The sequence below is a fragment of the Saimiri boliviensis genome, chromosome 14, assembly GCF_048565385.1.
Source record: "Saimiri boliviensis isolate mSaiBol1 chromosome 14, mSaiBol1.pri, whole genome shotgun sequence".
Taxonomy (NCBI): domain Eukaryota; kingdom Metazoa; phylum Chordata; class Mammalia; order Primates; family Cebidae; genus Saimiri; species Saimiri boliviensis.
In genome coordinates this window covers 61,971,999-61,989,968 of record NC_133462.1, presented here as the reverse complement: position 1 = coordinate 61,989,968, position 17,970 = coordinate 61,971,999, and the positions used below count along the sequence as shown (strand labels likewise).

The 17,970-nt window shown below is 41.9% G+C and overlaps 2 protein-coding genes across 3 annotated transcripts in view; one reads left to right on the top strand and one right to left on the bottom strand.

The window, feature by feature from the left end:
• HSD11B1 (hydroxysteroid 11-beta dehydrogenase 1) overlaps positions 1-4,423 on the bottom strand; it is a 32,688-nt gene extending 28,265 nt beyond the window's left edge. Inside the window, exons 1-4 of the mRNA XM_003930403.3 lie at positions 4,217-4,423; positions 3,296-3,426; positions 2,381-2,492; positions 2,075-2,260 (exon numbers count right to left, since the gene is read on the bottom strand). Coding sequence (XP_003930452.1) covers positions 2,075-2,260; positions 2,381-2,492; positions 3,296-3,426; positions 4,217-4,304 — 517 coding nt within the window. The 5' untranslated portion in view covers positions 4,305-4,423. The remainder of the gene's footprint in view (positions 1-2,074; positions 2,261-2,380; positions 2,493-3,295; positions 3,427-4,216) is intronic.
• Positions 1-17,970, top strand: part of LAMB3 (laminin subunit beta 3) — a 176,429-nt gene that overhangs the window by 69,359 nt on the left and 89,100 nt on the right. The window lies entirely within an intron of this gene.

The window sequence follows — 17,970 nt, the reverse complement described above, 5'->3', positions numbered from 1 at the left end:
ATGGATAGATGTGGACGATAAGGAGTTCCCAGAAGCAGCAATATTGTCTCTGTTAATGCTAAAGAAGTAACCAAGCCTTTAAAGAATATATTAAATATATTAAAAATATAGTATTCCTGTGTAATGCAATACCCAGAAATGCACTGTGGTTAAAAACAATTGTTTATCACTGAAACAGTAAAAAACTTAATGTATTCCCTAGAAGAAATGATTAAAACTCCATCCCAGTACTGTTTGGCTGACCTTAAGATCAACTTGATGTTTAGCATTTCATATTTGTAGAGTTTAGATTTTAAGGAGGGATTAATGAACATGCTTACTGACTGATTAAAAGAATACATCATAAAACAGAGAATATTCTTCAGTTACAGAGAGACAGCAATATGTCTGTACTTTGCAAGTTCATAGACAGGGTTCAATGCGAAAAAAAAAAAAAAGCTGGACTCTTTTGGCTATACAAACAATAAACACTCAAGATGCTCATCCAGCTAGATTTCCCAGCTCCCAGAGTTCGTGGAAATTACCAAGTGTCATACAGTAAGTGTAGGAGATGTGGGGAAACAGAGGTTATAAGAATTTCATCACATTCTTGGGCTCAAACAGTAATTCTTACTGCTTCCGAGCACATTTAGATTGTAGGTACATTCTAGAAAGTTACATTCTTCAAAGGTGAAACACATCCTTTGCCTAGAGTGAATGTATTATTTAATCAACTGAAATCATTAAAGCCACCTACATCATGACAGATGTGAGGATTCTGGCCAATGCGCTGGGATGGATTGGGGATGTGCTCAGCACCCTCCCACTCAGTATGTATCTGGAAGCTCTCTCTTTCTTCCAGCCCAGAGAGAGTCTGTGTCTGGGGAGGGGTGGGGAGTTTGTGTTGTCTGGGAAGCACCAGGATGCATATCAATCACTGTTTGGCGGGTAGCACAGTCACACGGTCCCTTTATCCAATCACTAGGCAGGCCTTTCCTGGGCCAGAAAGGAGAACTCTTTACAACACAGATGGTGCTATTAGTTTCAGTAAGAATGTTTGTGAAGTGCTTAACAGTTTACGAGTCCTCTAGGTTATTTGTTTTTATTTTGCCAGGAACTTTATTTATGTGGCTGATTTTGATCCTGGTGTTTGGATTTTCCAGCCACATCCTTCTAACTGACTAATTAATAAAGGCGTATGGAACTTGTCTCCTGGATCTATGATAAAAATGGGCCTACAAATGTCCCAACCTGGGAACCCACTGGCTTTTTACTGGCAATGGCTTCTGACACTGCCACCATCCAGAACACCAAGGACCTCTCTTGATCCCACAGAGATCTTTTCATGAACATTTCTCTGGACACATTTCCTCTCTACCCAGCTGGTTGTTTAAATTGGTCTTTTCATGTTAACACATTCAGATTTTGGAGACTACCCCCAGTATAGGCAGGTTGCTTCATCTTTTTTTTCTTGTTGTTCATTTTATTTAGCTTTGGCTTAGCCCACTTACCAGACAACTGTGTGTTGTTAAAATAGTTCACTGCTCAGTTCTACCTTTACATCACATAACTTCACCAACCTATGGCTTTTGGTCATGGAAGAAACAAAGTTCTTTTTATCCACTATGACTGGTTCTCTCCTTTAGAACCCGGACAGGCTGTACCTCTAGCAGCCTCTCAAGTCCCTCTGTTGAAAACAATTCAAGCTTACGATAGGCAGTCTGAACTACTGCTTTTCCTCTGCTACTTAAAAGAATTTTGTAGCCCACCACCTTGACCATTCCCTCATTTTTGTATGGTGTCACTAGTTTGTAACAGTGTCTCCTTTATTCAGGGTGCATGCCTCTCACTGAGTCTACAAATCACCCCCCTACATGTCTCTTATTAGTATATCTGCCTGTTCATGCATATGAGTAATCTGTTAATCAGCTTTTGCTTAATATAACTATGAACATTTCAACTTCAGGTTAATATTGTCTTACCTCTCTGCATGGAAACTGATAAAAATTCACATCTTCTTCAGAGCTTACCATCATCCCTGGCATTTTTCTTTTTTTTTGCTTCTACCTTCCACATTGGTCCCTGTCCCACTCACCAGCCACAGAGGAGACGATAACAATGCTTCCATTGCTCTGCTTCAGCATGGGCATGGCAGCCACAGTCAGGACCACATAACTGAGGAAGTTGACCTCCATGCTTTTGCGCACATGGTGAATGTCATCGTGAAAAAAATTCAAAGAAGTGTTGGTGATGTGGTTGAGGATGAGCATGTCTAGTCCTCCTGCAAGAGATGGCTATATTAAGAAACCATCTGGGGTTGATAACTTTTCCCTTCTCCCAAAAGCTCTTTGGTGATCCTGAGGGCAAAGTTCAGAGGAGGAGGGAAGAGAAATAGCCTCACCCATGAGCTTTCCTGCTTGGGCAACAAATTGCTCTGCGAAGGTCATGTCTTCCATGGTGCCAGCAATATAGTGCGCTGAGGCTGCTCCAAGTTCCAGGCAGTGGGATACCACCTGCAGTGACACAGCAGAAATGGCATTGATCTTAGCTGTAGACTTTGGGGTGGTAATCTCTGACATAATGGGGGGCTTAAATGAGAGATTTCTCACAGCCCTGTTTAGATAAGAAATGGTAAGTATGTTTGTGTGTTGCTGAATATAAGCTTCGTGATCATCGTCCTCTGAAATATTTTCTGGAACATGGTGGGGTTTAAATGCGTAAATCATCACAGTGCTGGGGTTTAAGTTCATGATTTATGCTTGTAGCTTCTGTGAATAGGTATTTCTGAAAGAATTATGAGTATAGATGCTGGTTACTATGTGGGTAGCTCTAGGTTTGTGAATGTTTGTACATCCTTGGGTTTGTGAGTCCATGAGATGGCATGTGTCTGGGAGTCTGCATGGGTATGAGGATATAGTATTCATGAGCAGCAACTGGGATCTCAGTTTCTGAAAACATCTCTATGTATCTGCAGTTCCATGTCTAATATGTGTGACTAGGCATGTCTGTGAGCATATATAGCTCAAGGACTCTGTGGCAGATTGCACACACACACACACACACACACACACACACATACACACACACACGCATATGAATGAATGCTTAAATGTAAACTTTTATATTCCTGTGGGTTTTTTGGTGTTTGAATCTATATATGAGAGTGCAAAATTAAGTGTGTGTGTATGTGTGTGTGTGTGCATCTGCATTTGTATATAGATATGCAGATATTCTAGCTTCTGGGTATATGTGAGCATACATGAGAACACATCTAGGCATGGGTGGGTACATGTATCTGTGGGCATAGAACCCTCACCTTCTGTAGAGTTTCTTTTGACCTCGCTGTCACCACCACATGGGCTCCCATCTTCGCCAGATGATAAGCCATTTCTCTTCCAATCCCTTTGCTGGCCCCTGTGACAATCACTTTCTTTCCTTGGAGCATCTCTGGGGAACCCCAAAAGGAAGTGAGGACCATACCCAAGTTGGCAGCAAAATTCCTTCTCCCTCCCTGGATATAGGCAGGCTTATCTCAATTTGTAACTTAAAAGGTTATGAGCCCAGATCAGTTGGTTACAAACTGCGTAAATCATTGTAAGAACAGGCCAGGTCTTTCATAAACATGCTCTGAAGTGGGGGTTTGCCCTGGTTGCTGAAATCAAGCCTCCCTGCTGTCATTTCTAAAAACCTTCATGGCAAGAGATCATAGGATGAGGGCAGAAGAGTCATGTTGGAGTTCCAGACATTTCTGGACTCTTTCAATTTTACTCAATTAAGAATATTTAACAAGGAATCAAAACACATGTGTTCATAGAAATTCCAGGGATTTCCCCTCATTTCTATGTAGTCATCATCTCCAGAGTTCTTGTTTTCTCTCTCTCTCTTTTTTTTTTTTCCATTCACTTATCAATCTCTTCAAAGAGCCCAATTAGCTGGCTGAGTTGTGAATTTGGGTATTACTCTCATTTTTGTAGAAGATTTGAAATTGCTTCCCATTAAGGATGCCAAATAAAGCATGGACTATTTGGCAAGATTTTGGCTACACGATTACCCTCCCTACACAGTCCCCCCCGCCCACACCCTGTAGCTGGAAGACACAAAATTACCATCTCACTTCAGGTTTCCCTCTTTTTCACCAACTTTGAGGATCAAGAATACATCTTGATCCTCAGGAACACTCAAGCACCCCTGTGTTTCTTAAACCTATTACTCCAAAATGAGACACATGGGTACTTACCTGGTCTGAATTCCTCATATGCAGAATAGTAGTAGTAGGCCATGAAGAGCCCCAGAATGGGGAGTAGATGTGTTTTCATAAAAGCCATCTGACAGGGAACTGGCCTGACGACTCCTGCAAGACACACAGAGAGAACCTACAGAGCTTTCTACAACCTCCTAAGCAGGCAGCAGCCTCTGAATTGTGACATCAGGGACGGGGGAGGCTGGAGTAGTCTCAGGCAGTGCTAGCCAATTTCCCTGTCAGAGCAGCGATTGGCTTTGGGTGGGATCCCATTCGTCCCTGGCAGCCTGTGTGGTGGATTTCATAATGGACAATGTTTACTCCATTTCATTGAGCAAGAGGAGACTTCCAGATGGCCAAGCTCATGACTGTACAGGACTGGATTCCTGAGCATCCCTACCCGAGTCCATCTTACTGTTAATACCGTTTACGCCAGGGCAAAAGTGGTTTGTCAAAGACAGAGAGAGAGGAGTGCATGTAGGGCTTCTGGGGGGAAATGCGAGTAAGAGCAAAGACAGCCAAACTCAAGCCAAATCTCACTCTCCGTGCCCCCACTCCCCCCCTACCCCCGCCAAGTCAGAAGCAATTAAAAACAACAGCACAAAACAGCAAAATAAGCTGAAGAAAAAAAGTGTGCACATCTTGGGGGAAAAATAATGAAAGCAAACAAGCTCTATAAGCCCCACACTCAAGTTCAATGAAAACGTATTACAACATCAAAGGAGAAGTTGCAAGCCAGCCAGAACCCAGATGGCGGGAAATCCAAGACTGATACAAGACTCTAAGGCAAGTGCAATGGATTGTACACTTATTACTTTAATGGAGAATAAAGAAGAAATCATGAGTGATAAGAAAGGCACTAAACTATTAAACTGGGTCTTGTAAATGCTGTGGAGGAACAAGAAACATGGAGGGGATACTAGGGAGAGGCGACCTGATGTACAAGAAAAAAAAAAAAAAAAACTAGCACTGGGAAGTGAAACTAGATGGGGACGCCCACATCCCAGCTAAAAATAGATCTAGTAATAGTAAAAGGACCAGGGTGGTGAGAAACCTCTAGCAATTTAGAGTTTATTATCAGGGAAATATAAAAATAACCACATCAGTATGTCCATAGCACAAATTCATTAAGGAACAATCTTCAAAGAAATAATTTAAGAGGTATCATTGTTAAGTTCTTGGATTCAAAGCCAACCAATCATGATGGAAATTACCCCATCACAGTGCAATCCTGAGTTCTGTAAGTTATCAACAGCGTGGGGAAAAAAATTTTAAATGTGATAATAAGTATCTCCCTTTGGAGAAGGGACAGGAGTTGGGAGTAGGGGGGACAGAATTTACACAAGGTTAAGGGAAATTAAGTTATGATTCCAAGTGCAGTATCTGGAAACACTCATCAAATTTTCACTTTAGAGTAAGAGAAAATAATTTAAGACCCAGAGGAGATGAAACAATTTGTCAACAAACGACCACAGCTGTGAGGGTCACTTGTGAAAAATAATGGAGATTTGAGAGCAGTTGAGGGCTAGGTAGAGCTTGAGGTCTATGAAGGGCAAAAAGAGAAAGAAGATAAAATTCCAGTAAAAATTAGGTTGCATGCCTTTAGAACTGCAAGATACATTTGTATAATTTTACAAAGATATTTATGATACCAAGATATATTACAGACTAGACTCCATTTTCATCTCTAGAGGGAAAGAAGTGCCAGCCAGAACCCAGATAAGGTTTATTTTCTTAATCCTATACTATTAATGGTAAAAATTATGTAAAACAATGAAAAGTTACTTTGAACTATGATGATGCTGAATAGAAAGATGAGCAGACTAGGGACGTTTATTGTCTGACATAAAAAAGAAAGAATATTTAAAGTCCATTAAGAAAACATAAATTTAAAGAAAGCAAAAATAACAATGAGTAAGATAAACTGCAGAGTAATAGAACACAAAGCAAATGCATTAACAATTGCTGATTGTTGGCTCCATTAAAAAATGAAGTCCAACATTGTGTGGCCTCAAAAGACACATTTAAACCCAAAGACACAAACAGATTAATAATTAGATGACCTAATAGCTTTGATGCTAGAAAATAAGGATATGGCAAAAGCATCCAATAAAGCGATTTTCATGGGATTAGGTAAAATAATTGCTGTATAAAATGCACTGCTGAGAAACAAGGACACTGTGTAATGGTAGATGATACATTAAATCTCAGCAGTTCTCAAATTTTTGCTCTCAGGACCCTTGTATACTCCTAATAATTTCCAAGGACCTCAAAGAACTTTCGCCTGTGTAGGTTTTACCTATTGATGTTGCCATATCAGTTGACCCATTAGAAATTCAGACTGAGGATTTTTTTCTAAAACTCAAAAATATGTAAGCATACATTCCATTAGCAGTCAGGGCAGTGGCATTAGCATCCCTGCTGTAGCCTCTGGAAAAGTCAATTAATGTCTTAGTATAATTATGAAAATAGTTTTGACCTTTCGACCCTTCAAGATAGTCTCAGAGACCCATGGGGACCACACTCTGACCATATAATACAGGCGTCCCCAAACTTTTTACACAGGGGGCCAGCTCACTGTCCCTCAGACCATTGGAGGGCCGCCACATACTGTGCTCCTCTCACTGACCACCAATGAAAGAGGTGCCCCTTCCTGAAGTGCAGCCGGTGGGGGGGGGGGGCGGATAAATGGCCCCAGGGGGCCGCATGCGGCCGAGGGACGTAGTTTGGGGACGCCTGGAGTGACATAATAAACAGCAAATCCACTTTGTGTCCATATTTACATGACTGGTTCTCTCATTAGCTTGTAAACTCCTGGAGGACATGGATTATGTCTTTTTCATCTTCATCTCTTTTCATTTCCCACTAGCCTTGCTCCAAAATAGACATTCAATAAACTTGCTGTTTCAGTGTTTCCGAGATGCTGCAGCAATGAGAAAATTGCTGTCTTCCTGGAGCCTAGGTTAATCTGGGGAAATCACTGGGATTCAGCATTCTGATGAGAAAGGATCAATCCCATCCCCCAAATCTTCTTTCTGGGGTTCTCAACAAAGTTTTAAAACATAGTTAAGACAAAACTAAATACAACTGTTTCAGCTGACATTTGTTTCAAGTCAAGTTTTCCCCGATCGAATTCAAGTACCACAGAAAGGGAGCTAGCTGTTCACTCCACTCCTGGTGCCTCTCCTTTGTAATGCACTGACAATTTACATTCTAGAGCAGACTTTCGGCAGATAACTGGCAGTTTTCAAACATCTGCACAGATTGGGCTCCTCAATGCTGGAGGCGAGTATTAGAGCCCAGCCAGGAATTCTCTTTGATTTGATAATTCCCACTGGAATAAATGGAATCAAGTACAAGCAACAAAATGAGAAGAACATAGGGGCTGAATGAACAAGAACGGGACTATGACGAATGGGCCAGATCTGGGAAGACTGATAAGAGATGGCAAAAATGTGAGGAGGAGCAGCCAGAGGGGAATTCCTTTACATTTGGCGTACAATGTAGGTCATGAAGAAACACCTGTCATTTAGAAGGTGGCAGCTGTAATGCTTTTCGTGATTGTTTAGTAGCTTTGTTAAGCAAGTGATCTCTTTTGAAAATGAATCTTGTTGGGGAGACTGTGGGCAAACCTCAGAGTAAAAAGTAGAACATTCTGTGTTCAGAGGTTCTGCCTTTCTTGGGAGAATTAACGCTGCAACGCTGAAACAGGAGAGGATCTTAGCATTGTATGAGAAATAATATGGTTTGACTGTGTCCTCACCCAAATCTCAACTTGAATTGTGTCTCCCAGAATTCCATCTGTTGTGGGAGGGACCCAGGGGGAAGTAATTGAATCATGGAGGCTGGTCTTTCCTGTGCTGATGGGTTTATCAGGGGTTTCGGCTTTTGCTTCTTCCTCATTTTTCTCTTGCCACTGCCGTGTAAGAAGTGCCTTTCACCTCCTGCCATGATTCTGATGCCTGCCCAGCTACGTGGAACTGTAAGTTTAATTAAACCTCTCTTTATTCCCCAGTTTTGGGTATGTCTTTATTAACAGTGTTATAACAAACGAATACAGTAAATTGGTACCAGCAGAGTAGGCTGTTGCTGAAAAGATACTCGAAAATGTGGAAGCAACTTTGGGATTGGGTAACAGGCAGAAGTTGGAAGAGTTTTGAGGGCTCAGTAGAAGACAGGAAAATGTCAGAAAGTTTGGAACCTCCTAGAGGCTTGTTGAATGGCTTTGACAAAAGTGCTGATAGTGATATGAACAATATGGTCCAGGCTGAGGTAATCTCATATGGAGATGAGGAGCTTGTTGGGAACTTGTTTCTTGTTATGTTTTAGCAAAGAGACTGGTGGCATTTGCCCCACCCTAGAGATTTGTGGAACTTCGAACTTAAGAGAGATGATTTGGAGTATCTGGCAAAAGATATTTCTAAGTAGCAAAGCATTCAAGATGTGACTTGGGTGCTGTTAAAAACATTCTGTTCTAAAATGGGAACAGCATAAAAGTTCAGAAAAGTTGCAGCCTGATAATGTAAAAAAAAACAAAAACAAAAACAAAAACAAACATTTTTGAGGAGAAATTCAAGCCAGCTGCAGAAATTTGCATAAATAGCCAGGAGCCTAATGTTAATCCCTAAAACCAAGGGGAAAATGTCTCCAGGCCATGTCAGAGACCTTCACAGCAGCCCCTCCCATCACAGGCCTGGAAGCCCAGGAGGAAAAAGTCGTTTTGTGGGCTGGGCCCAGGGACTTGTGCACAGCCGAGGGACTTGGTACCCTGTGTCTCAGCTGCTCCAGCTATGGCTGAAAGGAGCCAGCATAGAGCTTGAGCTGTGGCTTCAGAGGGTGGAAGCCCCAAACCTTGGCAGCTTCCACGTGGTGTTGAGCCTGTAGGCACACAGAAATCAAGATCTGAGGTTTGGGAGCCTCTGCCTATATTTCAGAAGATGTATGGAAATGCCTGGATACCCAGGCAAAAGTTTGCTGCAGGGGTGGGGCTGTCATGGAGAACTTCTGCTATGGCAGTGCAGAAGGGAAATGTGGGGTCAGAGCCCCCACACAGTCCCTACTGGGACACTGCCTAGTGCAGCTGTGAGGCCAATGTCCTCCAGACCCCAGAATGGTAGATCTACCAAGAGCTTGCACTGTGTGCCTGGAAAGCCAGAGACACTCAATACCAGCCCGTGAAAGGAGCCAGGAGGGAGGCTGTACCATACAAAGCCATGGGGGCAGAGCTGCCCAAGACCATGGGAAGCCACCTTTTGCATCAGTGTGAGCTGGATGTGAGACCTGGAGTCAAAGGAGATCATTTTGGAGCCTGAAAATTTGACTGCCTCACTGGATTTCAGATGTGCATGGTCCCTGTAATCCCTTTGTTTTGGCCAGTTTCTTTTATTTGGAACAGCTGTGTTTACCCAATACCTGTACCCCCATTGTATCAAGGAAGTCACTAGCTTGCTTTTGATTTTATAGGCTCATAGGCAGAAGGGACTTGCCTTGTCTCAGATGAGACTTTTGAACTGTGGACTTTTGGGTTAATACTGAAATGAGTTAAGACTTTGGGGGACTGTTGGGAAGGCATGATTGGTTTTGAAATGTGAGGACATGAGATTTGAAGGGGCCAGGGGAAGAATGATATGGTTTGGCTGTGTCCCCACCCAAATCTCAACTTAAATTGTATCTCCCAGAATTCCCACATGTTGTGGGAGGCACCCCGGGGAGGCAATTGAATCATGGGGGCCAGTCTTTCCCTGCTATTCTCATGATCTGATGGGTTTATCAGGGGTTTCCGCTTTTGCTTCTTCCTTATTTTTCTCTTGCTGCTGCATTTAAGAAGTGACTTTTGCCTACTGCCATGATTCTGAGGCCTCCCCAGCCACGTGGAAATGCAATCCAATTAAACCTCTTTTTGTTCTCAGTTTGGGGTATGTCTTTATCAGCAGTATAAAAATGAACTAAAACAAGAATGCATGAAAGTCTCCCTTTCCTGCCACCACCACCTCCATTCTCACCCCAGTTCCTCAGGTCTAATTTTAGGAACTCACAGCTGCCAAGATCTTTTCTCTGCTATAGAAATAACTATCATTTCATACAATTTTGTCCAATAACAGACTCCTTCACTTCCTCCTGTTCTCCTCCCTCCTCTGTATGTCTAACGAGGGGGAAAGTTCTCATTTGTTAATCCTTCTGCATGTCAGTCTCAGTGGACAGATTTATTCTATTTTTTTACCCAGTGGAATCTTGGATCTGGGAGAATGAAGTATGCATGGGATAAATTGCTCTCTGTGTGCTGTCCCATTCCTGCCTGACATGTATAGCTTATGGTAGGGGACTGATGGGGTAGAATACCTGGAATCCATTTGCCTGGGAGAGCCAAGGGCATTCTAGGAAAGAAGAGATCCTCATGAGGTCATGAGCATGGTCTGATCCCTGCCCCCAGTGGAGATGGAGATGCAAACCTTTCTTTTTGTAATTAAAAAATTTCTGTTGACTTTATGTTTTAAGGGCATGATCTAAGCAGACAGTTCTAAGCATGTGGTAGTTTTTCAGGTTTTCCCTTGGGCCTAGCTCCTGTGGATTCACACCTGAGCATAGAAGAGATAGGGGCTATGTAATAACTAAACAAAGTGATTCCATGGATAGTTTGTTGAAATCTTGGCAGCAAGGGAAGCAGTGGGAGAGCCCCGCACCCCTGAGAGGACTGACTTCAGCATGGCTACCGCATGGCTTTGGCCCATCTTGTGTTTTTTTCTTGGTTGGTCAGCCCAACTTTCAGGAAGCACACTAGGGTGGCACCACAGCCTCAGCCAGGTGTGCATCTCAAGGTTCCAGGGATGTCAGTGTTAGAAGGAAGTCACTTCCCCCTGGTGGGACACAGGATTGCCAAATTTAGCAAATAGAAATTCAGAATGCCCAGTTAAATCTGAATTTCAGATAAATGACAAATAGTTATTTTAAGGATGTCTGTCAGTCAGTCTGTCTGTCTGTCTGTATCAATCAATCAATCAATCAATCATCTAATCTACCTAACTTCTATCTAAGCTGGCTACCTATTAAGATGGGATAAACTGTTGAAAGAAATATACCTAAACTATTGAAGGGAAAATGTCTTGAAAGGAACATACTTATACTAAAACATAGATTCTAGCCAGGTGTGGTGGCTCATGCTTGTAATCCCAGTCACTGTGGAGGCCAAGGTGAGAGGATCACTTGGCCAGGAGTTTGAGACCAGCCTGAGAACATAGCAAGACCCCTGTCTCCGAAAAAAAAAAAAAAAAAAAAAAAAAAAAGAAAAAAGAAAACCATTATTCATTCATTGTTTATCTGAAATTTGGATTTAACTGGATGTCTTGTATTGAATTTGAAAAGCTTAGAAGTGGCATAGGGCTTTAAGAACTTGAGAAATAGTCTTAGGTGTGGACAAAACATTCTGGACCATGGCTACTGATAGCCATCTGGTCTACCTTTACCAAAATGGAGCCCAGCAGCCTGGCCACAAACAGTCAAAAAACCCTAAGTAGCATATCAAAGAATGTTCTACAAACTAGCCCTCCCCTCTCCTCACACACTCTTGAACCCAACTCAGTGCTCACTTTTTTTTTTAATTGCATTTTAGGTTTTGGGGTACATGTGAAGAACATGCAAGATTGTTGCATAGGTACACACATGGCAGTGTGGTTTTCTGCCTTCCGTCCCCTCGCCTGTACTCAGTGCTCACTTTTATTCTTCATGCAGAGCTATGCCCAGCAGTGTAATTGAGCTCCCCCATAACCAGCTAGATTTTTCTCCCATGCTTTTTTTCCTCTTTGATCCTTCTCATTAAGTATCACTCACTACTTTAACCTCTCCTTCTAGCACCACATGGTAGCTGGGTGGAGGAATCATCTATGAACATTTATTTAGTTAGATATTTACTGTTGAACAGATACTATGAATAAAAGCACCAGTGAAATGCTCTCCATGTGCTAGAAGAAGATGAAGTGGAAATAAATGGAATGTATAAGATGCTAGCAGTGCACTGATGGAAGTCTGTCGTAGGGGCATAAGGAAGGGAGTAGCCCATTCTCCATATGGGACAGGCAAGCAGGAGCTGCTGCCAGGAAGTGGTTCACCTTGATCCCTGTTCAAATTTGAGCAGAAATGCTCCAGGAAATGAAGAATGATAAGAGTGAGCATTGAGTTGGGTTCAGGAGTGTGTGGGGAGAGGGGAGGGCTAGTTTGTGGAACATTCTTTGCATAGGAAGCTGTGTGGGAAAATAGAAAGAGGTGGGAAAATAGAAAGAGGTGTGAAAGAGAAAGGCATGTTTGGGAAACTATGCACAGTTCCATATGGCTGGATAACTGAATTTTACAAGGTGGGGTTACACAGTGAGAAGCCTGGAGAAGCAAGCAGAGGCACAGCTTTGAGGGCCTTGAGTATCCACTGTTGGAGTCTGTAGCTCTGGTTATTTGTTCTCAAGTCATGACGCCTCTGCCCTCTGTGGCCCCTTCATCCCCACCCCAGAACTCTGCCGATCCACTGGCGCTTTGTATCTCCTCATTGCGTTATGCAAAAAAAGTGCATCTTCTGCACTCTTTCGGCTCTTCAATCCAGCCCCACGCCCTCTATAAACACTTCATTCTCCCTGCCAGGATGTGCTGGGTATGGCCTGACCTCGAGGGCTTGCAGCCCCCTGGAGCTATGCCCAGCAATGTTATTGAGCTCCCCCATAACCAGCTGGATTTTTCTACCAGGTTTTTTTCTCTTTGATCCTTCTCATTAAGTATCACTCGCCATTTTAACCTCTTCTTTTGGCTCCACACATACTCTTCCCTTGGCTTCTGTCCATTCATAGTCACCAGGCTTTCTTCCTACTTCTCTGACTGCTTCTCAATTTTCTTTATAGGCTTATCTTTTCTTCTGGATTCCTTGAATTGCCTTGATTCTGTGTCTTTTTTTCCTTTCTATCTTCCCTGTGTAACTTCCTTCTATCTGATGGTTACACTTACTACCTTTATATTGATAGATGAGTCTTAAGATTCTTTGTTTCCTCTGCAGTATTTTCTCCTAAGCTTCAGGTAGTAAAACCACCTGCTTACCCAAACCCTCTCCGTCTGAGGGCCTCCTAAACATCTCAGATTCATCACGCTGAAACTGACATGATTATTTTTTAACAGCTTTATTGCAGTGGAATTTATATACTAGAAAATTATCTCATTTAAAATATACAATTCAATGATTTTGAATAAACTTGCAGAGTTGAGAAATCATCACTGTAATCTAATTTTAGAAGATTTTAATCACTCAAAAATATTTCTCATGCCCATTTACAGTCACTCTCTGTTTCTACCCCCACCCCCAGGCAACCAGTAATCTAATTTCTACATATAGACTTGTCTAACCTGGACATTTTGTATTAGTAGAACTACACAGCATGTGATCTTTTGTCGACTTCTTTCACTTAATGTGTTTTTGAGACTATTTCTATTGTAATATGTGTTTTTGCCAAATCATATTCCATTGTGTGGATATACCATATTTTGTTTATCCATTTGCCAGTTCACAAACATTTGGAATTTTCCCCTTTTTGGCTATTACAGACAGTGCTGCAATGAACATTGGCATGAAAATTTTTGTGTGGACATATGTTTTTACTTCTCTTGGGTATATACCCAAGAGTGGCATTGCTGAGTCATAGGTAAATTTATGTTTAACTTTTTGAGAAACTGCCAAACTGTTCTCCAGGGCTTTTTCTTATTTTTACTCATCATTTCCAATTTATCTCAATTTCAATCAATGGCTTCACCCTCCCTATAATTAGTAATCCAGAAATTTAGGAGTTCTTTACTCCTCCCTCTCCATATTCTGTTAATCAACAAGTACAGTCAGATTCTACCTCCTCAGTATCTCTAGAACCATCTCAAATCTTCACCCTCTGTGACCATCTATGTTAGTCCATTTTTACACTGCTATAAAGAAGTACCTAAGAATGGGTAATTTATATATGTATTTAAAGAAGTTTAATTGGCTCACAGTTCTGTGTGTCCAGGGAGTCTTCAGGAAACTTACAATCATGGTAGAAGGGGAAGGGAAAGGAAGCAAGGCACATCTTACATGGTGGCAGGAGAGAGACAGCCAGGGGGGAACTGCCAAACACTTTTAAAGCATCAGATTTCATGAGCATTCACTCACTATCATGAGAACAGATAGGATTATGGGGAAACCCCATAATCCAATCACCTCCCACCAGGTCCTTCCCTCCTCAACACCCGGGCTTTACAACTTGCGGTGAGATTTGGGTGGAGACACAGAGCCAGACCGTATCATTATTCCTAACTCAGCCCACCATTGTTTTTTGCTTCAGTGACCTCCTCACATTTCTCTGCCCATCTCATCTTCCTCAATCCATTAATTTTTAAAACAAGCTTGTGAAATATTTGATATTCACAAAAGAATATAGGAAAACATGAATAATGCATAAAGCATAAGTATGAAACAGAATCCTCATGGCTCACCATCCGACTTAAGACATGAACACCCCAGCACTGTGAAGCTCCCCGTGGGCTCTAATCCATCCAGTTCTTCATGCCACAACTGATCAGCATATTTCTCTCCTTCAGGAGATTGAGTAGCTCCCTATTATCTTTAGGACAAACTCGAAACTCCCTATTATAGCTTTACAAGTTCTTCATAATTTTTGAAATTCTTTCGCAGGAACCTTCCCTTGCTCCAACTCCTTCTTAGCATTCAGGTACTGCTCTTCAAAGTCACCCCTTCAGGGAATGCTGGGGACCAGGCAAGGTACTCTCTGAACCCTAGGCACTTCTCTAATCATTGCACGTACCGCTTTTTACTCCTATCTGTTCACTGTCTGCCTTTCCCGTTAGACAGTTCAGGGAGGGCAGAGACCGTCTCCATGGTGCTTGCCCCTGCATCTCCAGTGTTAGCACAGTGCTTGGAACAGGGTAGGTGCTGAGTAAACATTTTTTGAGTGTTTAAGGGATGAACTGATTCTGATACATCCAGATACAGATATCTGGTAGGTATTTGGAACTCAGGAGAAAGGTTAGAGACATTGATTTGGGAGATTTAAATCATGGAAGTTAATGTTGAAACTGTAGGAGTAGATGAGGCCACTAGGGAGAGAGTGAAGGCTAAGAGGGAAAGCTTACACTCGTGTTTGAGGGTTGGGTAGAAGAGGAGAGCCAGCAAAGGAGAATAAAGGTGAGCTGGGAGCAGGAGGACTGAGAGCACAGAATCCAACAGACCAGGTCTCAGTGAGATGGGAGAGGTCAAGGAGAGGGAGAGGTGCCGAGAATACAGGGGGTCTGGCACAAAGGAATCGTTGGGGATCTTTGCCAGAGAGTTCCAGAGGAGCTAACGTGGAAAGGCTGTGAGTTACAGAGTGAAGGTACCTGAGGGAATGCAATGTTTCCTGGGCCACAATTTTGAGGCACTTGGGAAGCATGAAGATCTGAAAGAAGGTTTTGATTTGGGGGATAGAAATGAGTTAAACTTTCATTCAAATGTTTTTGAGCGTTTGTGCCAGACACTGTGCTGGGCTGAGCATCTTTTTTTTTTTTTTTTTTTTTTTTTTTTTTTTTTTTTGTGGGGAAGATCTAATAGGGTGTAAAGACAAGATTACTGGAAGGACGTGGTTTATGGAGTCACACTCCAGATGATATAGCACATGGCTCGGAAAAGGAGAGAGCTGCTTTTGAGAATTGAGGAAGTAGAGGAAGGGTGGATTTTTGAGCCCTTGCCTTCTACTTCCAAATTCAGTGACCTTTTTAGTCTAACTTGTTTCCTTCTTTCCATTTTTGGAAAGCAGCTCAATGCAGCTTCCCGGTCTATCCATATCTCCTGGAGAAGGGCCAGAAGAAGAAGGAGGGGACTTAAATTGTCAAGCGTCTCCTTTTCCTCAGTCTTGACCACAGCATGTACCTTTCATTTTCATTTCTGCCTTATCCTGATCCCTCCTAATCTTCATATATTCACAAATTTGAGGCAAGAAAGTTTTCCCGGGCTTCACTTTGTATTTTATGTCTGATGGGAGGATTCATGAAGTTTGGGGGTTTGGAAACAGCCCTGAAAAATGACCTAATAGGGAACCGAAAGGGAATGTCTCGATTTACGATGCTAAGAATTTTAACATGCTTCTGCCAGCAGAGGGAGCCGCAGGATTGGGAGAGAGAGCTCAGATAGGTACTTTGTTTCTGCCAATCTTGTCAGCAGTCCAGAGAGATTTATGGGTTAATTGAAAATTAAAGAGAATGAAAGACGGAGGGAAGGAGAAAGAGACTCCTAATACACTGACATGTGCACAGAAATAGTTACAGACACATAATATGCACGGACCCTGATTCCCTTGCTCCTTCTAACATACACTCCTGATTTCTACTCTTGTCCAGTGATTCCCAAACCTCGATGAATCATCTGGGGGAACTAAGGGCAGATCCTTAGACCCCACCAAGTCCTGTTGAGTCTGGCTTATTAAGGATGGGACCCAGGAATATGTATTTTTTACATAGCTCCTGATAAATATTATTTTTGGTCAAACTTCAGTCAGGCTCCTGAACCTTCTAGGTCCCTCTGGGCACTTCTTTGTAAACTCCAGTTTTACAAAGAATCCTGCTAAGTCAGTTTAGTAAGAACCACCCCCTCACACACACCACCATTTTAATACCTGACTCCTTGATATCTAATCGTTTCTTTCATTTGCCGTCATCACCCAGCAGTGCCTGACCACCCTGGCCTGTCTTCAGAAAGTATCCTGTTTCAGTTCATCCAGAACCCTCCTGACCCCAACCCTGATGATTCCTCTTAGTAATTTTCCATCCACCAATCACCATCCTGCTCTTTGAGTGTACGTTCTCACTCACTTGCCCCGGATGTATTTGGAATTGAGCACAGTTCTAGACTGAGGTCTCTTTTCTCCCATTGCAATAGTCCTGAATAAAGCCTGTTTCTACCACTTTAACTACTCTTTAGCTCTGGTTCTCTTTGAAAGTCCCCAGGTGATTCTAAAGCAACCTGTAGACACACCGGCCCAAACTTCTTTGGGTAATTAGGTAAATACTTTTAACTTTAGCTTGTTAGGGGCTTAATTTAATGCTCCAGACATCAATATGCTGACTGGTAGTTAGAATGTAATCCCTGGGAGACTGCTGTGTTATGACTAAGCCATTTCCTTTTTTTTTTTTTTTTTAAGAAAACCAGTTTTTACATTTATTAATATAATACATGAGAAGAGTTTTAAAAAGTCACCTGGTACAAAAGGTTTACAACGAGTGACAGCAATCTTTACTCTTCCCTTTCTCAGCCTTGGTCCCATTGAGAGACAATCACTTTAAAATCTTAATTTATTTCCTCCTGAAAGCCAACTTCACATTTGTAAACAATATACTTTTACTGCTATTTCTTGATTTTGCAATTTTAGAAATTATTTGTTCATTTCTTACTCAGGAATATTGGGATTTTCCTTTTTTACAACACAAACACCCATTCCCTTTTTTCTAGATTCTTAATATTATAATATCACAATTTTAATTAAATCAATAGTCAGTGTTTGTATTGTGATTAATTGTTTACAGCTGAACAATATAGTGCACTATGATTGCATTTCTTTTATTCTAGTCTTTATCGACTTCCTGGGAGTTAATAATGACTTCACTTTCATTTGTTTGCTTTCTTAGTTGTACATGACCTTCAAACCCTCTGACAAGAGCCATAAAATTCAAGTAAATAGGTCAAATTAATTGGGTACTCTATGAGTTCCTTT